The following is a 9,079-nucleotide window of genomic DNA, read 5'->3' as shown; positions in this document are numbered from 1 at the left end:
TAGAAGGTCGATAGTTTTCGGCTTTTGCTCAAATACTGTTGATAGAAATACGAGCTCGCACGCACCATCGACGTTCTGATTTTTAGAGAAGTTTTCATGGATTTTCAATTAAGCATTCGGAAATGGCTTAGAATAACATTAGGCACATTTGATTAAAATAAAAGCGCTTTTCAAAGGTCATTCCCTTTACAACTGCTATTGCTGTCGCTTAACGAGCCTTCTTCTGTTGAACTGACTTGGAGTCTGAAAGAGCTGGCGCCACCTCAATTCTGAGGAGTACCAACTTTTGCAAAAACCTTTTTGGTGTCAAATTGCACCCTCCACCGTATCATGGCCCTTCGCCCTCCCGTTCGAACATCATTGAAAACAGATTAACGGCAAACGCAAGGGGCGGAGGGCGGTAATTTGATAATGCATCCACCATCCCCCAAGGGGGTGGCAGTGTGGGGTGGACGAGCCCCATCTCCCGGGACCGGGGGCTTGCCCTTTGATTTACACTAATTTTAAACATAACATCTGATCTAACCTTATTAAAAATTAATCTGCGAATTGTGACAAAGGGCCGGCGGGTCGCTTGAGACTGTGAACCCCTTTTTTCACGTTGCACGGAAAAGCGCCTTCCTGGTTGAAGGAAGTTTGCGTTAATTGTCTCGTCGTTTTTTGCATTTGAATCGCTGGCTCAGTAAAATATGGAACAATTTTGCATAAAACATCAAAAAACTGAATATTAATTCCACACAAGTTCCAGTTTCTGCAATGGACATCATTTGCTTTATTTATGAGCGCTAAATTGCGGCCTCGATTCCCAACAAACATTCATTTTCCATAATTATTGTCATTTAAATCGGTGCAATTGAAGGTGCATGTGCCCGGTAATTACTAAGCCTTGCACGATGACGAGACTGTTTGAAAGCAATGTGTTTTCGAATCCAAGAAAGGCCCATCAGAGTGGAAAGAAAGTAAATTGTTACGAGAAGGGGGCAAATCGATCAATTATTCAAAGATTAATTAGAGCAATCAATTGGAACGTCACATCTAAGTGAAACTCCACACACACGGAAAAGGTCAGCAAATAATGGTATTTCAGCCCAAAGTGCTGCAGGTTTGAGCGGTTTCTTTTCAATTGGTTTTTCAAAATCGTTTTTAGCGTAACGGGCAGAAGTTCGAACACCTCTTGAGTTCGAAACAAATCTTTTTCTCCACAGATTCATATCGGAGGATTTCCTTTCACCTCCAATCACCAAAGTGTTTTTCTCATTTGTCGGTTACTGACTTTCTTCTTCTTCACTTGCCGTGGGTTTAATTGCAAACGAATCATTGAGCCCTAAATTCATTTTTGATTCCCGTCATTTTCACTTGAGCTTTTGGCATTTAAGCAGCAACAGATTGAAAAGCAGTGTTGCATAATTTATGACCTAGTTTTTTTGCAAATGTCTCAGTTTTTGATAAGAATTATTTTTTAAACCTATTGTTCCTCTACTCCCTAAACACTCCCAGGGTATTTCAGAAGAACTTTCGCTGATAGGTGTGTTTGAGTGCGAGGTTCATTCAAGTCTCAAAGCAGCGTACCCGAGCGGAAAATTGCCCAAAGGAAAAACTGAACAAAATAATAAAGTCTGGCGTTTAAATTCAGGCAGCGGTAAGACCTTTTATGTCGGGCCGAAGGTATGAAGCAGGTAAATAATTGATTTTAAAAGCAGATCCTAACATGCTGCAAGGGACGAATGATGGGCGAAATGAGCAAACATGGTTGCGAAATGGTTTTTCGATGCTCCTGTTCCGCCGAAATTGTTTCCGTGCCTGACACTGACATTCCATTGGGGTTGGCTTTTTGCGCGCCCCCATGCGCCCGTTCGGCAGTGCGCCCCATCCGCGGATTTGCGGGCGCTTTTTTCGCAATTTTCCCAACACTTAGGGTTGAAGGACTGGGATTAATGCGGGCCTGGTGCGCCCTAAATTGCCCGGTTAGTGACAGATAAACTGGAAAAAATGTCTTTCCAGCCGCCGTCTTGAGCGGTTAAGTGTCCTTAATTTCACGGGGGTGGGTAATTAAAAAAGTTGTTTTGCGAGGCCCGGGGGACGTATTAAACAACATAATCCAGGCCAAAAGGTGGAGCCCGAACCGGGGGGGCGAGTTAATTTATTGCTTGCAAAAGTCCATCCAATTGGGCTGGCGCGCAAACGAAGATCAAAATGGGCAATTTAAAGCCCGGGCTCAGTCCGAAAAAGGTTTGTTCTACGTCCTCTATAATTACCGAGGGAAAAAGAAACTCTTAAACAATTACCAAGACCGTTCCGTCGATGCGTTTTCGTCGGTTCCCGAGGGACCGCGTCAATGTCCTTTTTACTTGTCAAGAAATTTTATCTTCCCTGATTGTTTCGATCGAAAGTTGCCGGGATTGTCTTTGGTTTTAAAGGGCCGAGAGGACCTGATTTGTCGGCTCCTATACAAATATTAGGCGACATCGATTTAAGAGTGGATAAAGAGTGCACTATTGGGCGCGGCCTTTGCTTGCTCGAAGATTTGCGCTTCGTTTAAAGGGAATAAACGGACATTGCGGCTTTGATCTTCGCACGTTGCTAATCTAAGAGTTGAATCCGATCTGGTTTCGGGCCGAGAGCTTTACAAGCGAGCTTTTTCGGAAAGAGCGTAAAATGCATAGTTCATCAGCGTATGGGGTGATATTTGCAGACACGCACTTTGCTTCATAGATTTGCGATGATAGAGCTGAAAGACGCAACTCTTTCGAGTTACAGAGTGGTGACATTTTTCCTTTGGGCTTTTGCAAAATTCAATAGGTGCCTATATTTACAAATAGGAATACTGCACATACAAGCACTTTAGTCCACACTTTTATAATTTTTTAACCCCGCAATTTTTTATGGTGCGCCACTGAAGTCTGCGGAAATTTTCGTGAATTCTTGGTTCAATTCAGAAACTTTTTTCTTTCTTTTATTTTTTTGCATCTGCCACAGTTCTTGAAACGAAGTGGTACTTTGTAATCAATGAGTTTTTAATGCCATTACCTGGTAGAAGAGAACGATTAAAGGGAAAGTTTTGACATCAGTTGAAACGTTGAAAACTTTTGCGGCTGTTTTTTAAGCTCAGTGTCCTGCCTTCGATAGAAGAAATGCCCCTGTTTGTATAAATAGAGTGCTCCAGTCAATAATAAAAATAAAATTGTGTTTTATAGACCGCGACCGCTCAAAATTAGTTTTAAAAAACCCAAAAATGTCGATAATTTCGGACCTGACCACCTCAATGCGTTTTTCAATGAGCCCGTTCCAGTCAACAATACGAAAAATAGCATCGGTTAAAAATCGTACTCGCACGAAAATTGCTCAAAATGAAGCAAAAATGTGGATTTTTCGTATCTGAAGCTTCAAGTGTGTTTTTCAATGAGCTCGTTGCATTCCTCGATTCTTAGAGATGGAAATGATGTAAAATTTGAAATGTTTTAGAAACTTGATATTTTTTGACAAATTTTTTTGAGTTTTTTCAGCGCAATAGATTGTTTCCGGCCTTAGAAGTTCTCTATTGTGCATATTTAAGGTTTTTCAGTCAACAATAAGGAAAGTACCGTTGGTTAAAAAAACCAAAATCGCTCAAAATCAAGCAAAAATGTCGATTTTATCGAATTTCAAGTTTCAAGTGACTATTTGAATCAGCTTGTTCCATTCCTCGTTTCATACAGATCAAAATGATGTAAAATTTGAAGAAAAATTCGAAAAATTTCTGTGAAAATTAAAATTGCATTTGCAAAAATTTCAGACTGTTGAGAAATTAGATATTTTTTGAAAAAATCGACTTTCACCATTTTTGATCAAAATTGAAATTTGATGATATGAAATGAATGATGAATTAATTGAATTGATGAAAAATTATTTTTTTTAAATTTTTTCCACGGTATTTGAAATGTGTTAAAAAATAAGTACCTACTTCCAAACGCGAAGCCTTGCAATAGTCAACGCTGCGTATTTCTAGAAGAGCATTTTGTCAATAAATGTGGAGGCTTTCAATCAATTCGGGGCCAGTTGAATTTCAACTTTCTAAACTTCTCTTTATTGTCCGTCACAATCGTGCAACTCTGAAATTTTGGATATTTTTACGAAAACCGTTTGCCAATAATTGTGGAGAATTTCACTTAATTCTGAAAACTTATCGAACTTTTAGAAAATTGTCAAATATTTTCTACGGTGCCTCAAGGTGCAGCCTTGTTTTAAAAAACTGAGAACTTTCAAACACCATCGGAAGATTCTAGAAGAGTCTTTTGCAAATGAGTGTGGAGCAGATTAGGAACCATGCAGACCGTTCAAAATGAGGCAAAAATGTCGATTTTTGTATTGATTTTTGAAGCAAAAAAGTGTTTTTTTGAGTTCAATGGATTGTTCCCGGTCTTAGAAGCTTCCTAATATGCATATTTAAGATTTTAGGGTCAACAATAAAGAAAGTGTCGTTGGTTAAAGATTGTAACCGCTGAAAAATCGCTCAATTTGAACAAAAAATGTCGATTATTTCAGATTGGAAGCTATAAGTGAGTTTTTCCCTGAGCTCGTTGCATTTCTCGCTTCTTAGAGATGAAAATTATGTAAAATTTGAGACACTGAGAAACTTGACATTTTTTGAAAAAATTGACCCCCTGAAGAAAAATTTGCGAGTCTTTAATCAAAAAAGTAATGTCGGTTGAAGGTTGCAACCGCTCAAAAATGGGTTAAAATGGACCAAAAATATCGATTATTTCAGATTTAAACCATCACGTGTGTTTTTCAATGAGCTTCTGACATTCTTCGTTTCACGGAGATGAAAAATCAAGTAAAATTCGATACATTTTGGGAAACTTTATTTTCTTTAATTGTTAGAAAAATTTCGATTAAAATTTAAATTTTCACATGCGTTTTTTTTACCTCATAAAAATTTAAAGCTTTACATGCGTGTTGTTTGAGCTCAGTTGATTCTTTCCGGTCTAAGAAGTTCTCTCATGTGCATATTTTACGCGTTCGAGATCGCAATTGCTTGAAATATACCAAAATGTTCAGATGCAAATCATGTAAAATTCGAGACATTTTGAGAAACTTGATTTTTTTTTATTTGATCATTGGTGGGAAAATTTTCGTCAAAATAAAAAATTTCACATTTCACAACTTTCCATCATTAGTTGAAAATTCATACACACTTCTCTAAAACTCAAATTATCAATGGTGCGGACAGCGGAAAACCATCGACGTTCTAACATTTTGGCATCATTTTACTTACATAAACACTTTGCAGGAAATTAATGAGGTTGGCGCTACTAAAATATACCAAAATGTTCGGTTATTTTCAATCCGAAGTCCAATGGGTTCCTGAATAAACTCGTTGCATCCCTCACTTCAAGGCGCTGAAAATTGTCGAAAAAACAGCAACAAAATGAGCCATAATTTCCAGTATCTCAATCTGAATTCGCATTCGCAGAATATTTAAAGGTGAAATTACACACAGTGCATAGAATTGAACTGGACTTTATTAATACGCATTCCAATGAAATATGTTACACCAGTACCAAAAAACAAACAAAACATTATATAATTAAAAGTATGAAAGGAACAAACGTAACGAGGAATACAAGGAATAAGGAACACAATGACTAGACTTGAGTACTATTTGGTACCTAGGCAAAATAATCGTTATAATATAGAAAATCGTATGGGACACTATGTACAAGATTGCTTATGTACAGAAAGTCGCTTGGTAAATGTGGCTGCGTTCAATCAGCAACATTTCCTCGCAGAGAATCATCATCATCATCGATAAATGTAAATCTTTGGCTAAAGTGATATGTTTCGGTTACCCTGTAGAGGAATTGTGAGCTTGTTCAAGAACGTAGGGATGTACGCTATCGCTTAGAGTTAACTTATTATTGCTTCTAATGCAGTAACTACATAACAAAGGGTCTATGTACAAAGCTATTCACATGAGTCAAGGTACTTAATTCTTAAGCTATTACATTATCTAAACACTATATATTATTGCACTTTCAACGTAGAACGAAACCGAACTGAGCTTCAATAATACTGACTTAGCTGACTGACTAGGTTTGGTTTAAAGAACAGAACAACGCCCGTGGGCATCTGCTATGTACAGAAAATTCGTTTTCATGAGACCTTGTTTTGTATAAAAATTGTACTATATAATAAGAAATGTACAGCGACTACGGACTGTTGGTCGAAACCACTGTTAGCTTGGTCGAGCCTCAAACAAGGAGCGACCGGCCAGAGAAGATCGATGTGGCAAGCAGCAGAAGGTTATCAATAATTTAAGAGAGCTTTGGCCAATATATCACAGCACAACACAGGGTAAACACTATTTTATACCGTGCTTGTCAATTTACACAACGAACCTCCAATCTTCTCTGGAGCCGGGCCGTTTCACCGTTGATTCACTCTTCTTCTGCAGAAAGCGCCCAGATGAACGAGCTCTGATCTCTCAAGCAGTGTGCATCGGTTTATACATGGATAGTTCAAATTGAACACTTCGCGTTTGTCGCTGATCAAAACGGGTCCGAAATCGAATCGAGACACTGTCCGGAACTGCCCTAAAACCCGAAGTTCACTTCCGGTCAGTGTTGCGCGGCGAATTTCATCCGTTTCTGCTTCTGTCGCTGATTGCAGAACCACACGCGTACCACGTTCTTTTTCAAGTCGAGCTTTTCCGCGATCGCGGCGATTTTCTCGCCACTCGGCCGCGGCTGTACCGCAAAGTACGCCTCCAGGCTGCGCTTTTCCGGCGCCGCAATTGAGGTCCGCTTCCGCTTTTTTTCACCGGCCGGAAGCACACTGGGCGCGTCCGGATCACGTCGCTTGTTCTTCGCCTGGGCTTCCGCCTCCTCCAGCCATGCCTGCAGGATCGGCTTGAGGGCGATCATGTTGTTGTGGGACAGTGTGAGCGACTCGAACCTGCAAATCGTCGACTGCGAGAGGGCGCCCACACCGGGAAGTTTCAAGTTCGCCAGCGCTTTGCCCACGTCCGCCTGCGTTACTCCCAGCTTGATCCGTCGCTGCTTGAATCTGGAAACAAAGCTGAAATTTAGGTGGTTATTTGGCGTCTCTTTGAACCCTTCAATTTGGTGGGCTGGAGCCAGCTGCATCCAGCTCTGGAATTATTTGAATGCCGATTAATAACCGGAATCGGCTACCAGGAAATAGCGGCTACGTTATTTGCCTAATTGTTACTAGAATGAATATTTACATTGCATGAATATTTCACTGGGGATATTCGAAAGAGAGTGAGTGGCTCACTAAGGATGCATTTATCCGCTTGTTAAGGAACATTTCAATATTTTATTTACCGGTTATTGAGCGCAAATTTCCACCCACAGACGATTAATTTCCATCGTCCACCATGCCTATTGCTTGCAAAGAGGGCACCAAAATGTGTCAAACACCTGAAGTAGACACCAGAAGTAGAAACGAATTCATATATTAGACCTGATTTACAAAGAATTATGAAAGAAAAATCAGTGTTTGTCTTTCAAAATTTTGGAAAATCAACGACAAAATTTCAAATTTAACTTCTCCAATTTCTCCATATGGAAACTTGAAGGAGAGTCTATATAGACTAGATGAATCAAGCCGCTAGAATAACCGATGCCCCAGAACAAATTCATATAGAAAAATCAATGTATATTGATGGTTCAATAAAGTGGGGAGTTTGTATTAAAACCAAAAATTAAAAAAAAATTGTTGATATCAAGAGAATTGCACACAAAAAGTAGTGCGATGAATGAAAAGTTGACTCCTGATTTTTCGTCCATTCCAGCGTTCCCACGAAATCTGATCAGCCTCCTCTCTAGTGGGTGTTTTGGAGTATTTTTTACATCTATGGCAATTGGACCCACTTGCTTGTTTTTATTTAAGGAAAATAATCGCCAATAGCTCGCCGATCTTAATCCCTGTCCTCCAAGCAACATGATTATCCAGCTCTTGAGATTTCCATGCGAAAACTGCACGTTTCTTTAAAATTGCGTAGAAACTTGACTCTTTTAGGGCTATGGATTGATTGAATCCGCTAACACCAAAACGGGGAAATTCTCGCAAAAATCACTCACGTGTCCAGTCCATTTGCTGAAAAAACAGCATTCATAGAGTGTTGCAAAGACTTCCAGGCGAAAACTGCACGCTTCTTCTGTCTCCGCTGTAAGTCTGTTTGAACATTTTTATTATTTTTGAAATAATCGTTTTTTGGCTTTTTTTTCGAAAACTGTTTCTGTGAGAGATTTTGAAAGATTACTAGCGGCTGTAACTTGACATTTTATTAAGAGTCACTTTTTTGCAAAAACGCTGTTATCGATTACACAATTAAAATGTGCAAACCAGTAAAGTTTTCGCACAAATCACTTTTTTGTTTTCGAATGTTTTCACTGCAGGTCCTTCCATATGGACGCAATAGTTGGCAAAGGAAATTTCCAAAAAAAATCTTTCTAGAAGCTTTTGAAGATAAACAGGGAGAACTTCGCAATTACTTTTTTGGCATTTCGTTGAAACCCCTTCTTGCTTGAGGAATTTAGAAAACCCCATTTAATCCTCATGTAAAATGTATGTGAGAGACACTGAAGCCTACGAATCTGCAATTTTTCTCCAGTGGCTCGCTTATTATTCGCTTTAGACAAAACGCCATAAGCACTTTTTCTGCGCATTTTGACTTTCTGCATTCAGGCCAGCCCTCAACATTTCCTTGTATCGTTAATTTCAAGATTTTTGAGGTTTATTTACAACAGCGCCTTCACCAAAGACCGTTCATGTTGAGGTTTGAAGACGCAGAATGACGGCATTTGAAGAGAACTTTTAAAAATTTGATCATCTTTTCATGGCTTCTTAGTTGAAACTTCCATAAACCAAGGCAAAAAATCACCTCCGCCCAAAGAACCAGTTAGTTGTCTCCTACCAGTGTCGTGCCCAGGGGCGGATTTTTTCGAAGTTTCTCAAGAACCATTCAATCTTCAATCTTCGAATTCGTTTTGGCATCGTTGGATAGAGAATTGAAAACTCGATTCAGTCGTAACAACCTGAGTGAGGAAATTCGAGTAGTTTTGACCCAGAAAGC

General features: G+C 39.4%; 1 protein-coding gene across 4 annotated transcripts in view; it reads right to left on the bottom strand.

Moving 5' to 3' along the window:
• Positions 1 to 5,483: 5,483 nt before the first annotated feature.
• LOC109541808 (inhibitory POU protein) overlaps positions 5,484 to 9,079 on the bottom strand; it is a 29,977-nt gene continuing 26,381 nt past the window's right edge. For all 4 annotated transcript variants that reach the window (XM_048669619.1, XM_019910776.2, XM_048669618.1 and 1 more), the window contains one exon: positions 5,484 to 7,044. In XM_048669619.1, the coding sequence (XP_048525576.1) occupies positions 6,597 to 7,044 (448 nt within the window). In that variant the 3' untranslated portion in view covers positions 5,484 to 6,596. The remainder of the gene's footprint in view (positions 7,045 to 9,079) is intronic.

Source organism: Dendroctonus ponderosae, unplaced genomic scaffold, assembly GCF_020466585.1.
Source record: "Dendroctonus ponderosae isolate FM_Combo_2020 unplaced genomic scaffold, Dpon_F_20191213v2 Dpon_F_20191213_9, whole genome shotgun sequence".
In the NCBI taxonomy this organism is placed as follows: domain Eukaryota; kingdom Metazoa; phylum Arthropoda; class Insecta; order Coleoptera; family Curculionidae; genus Dendroctonus; species Dendroctonus ponderosae.
This window is presented reverse-complemented; position numbering and strand designations above follow the sequence as displayed.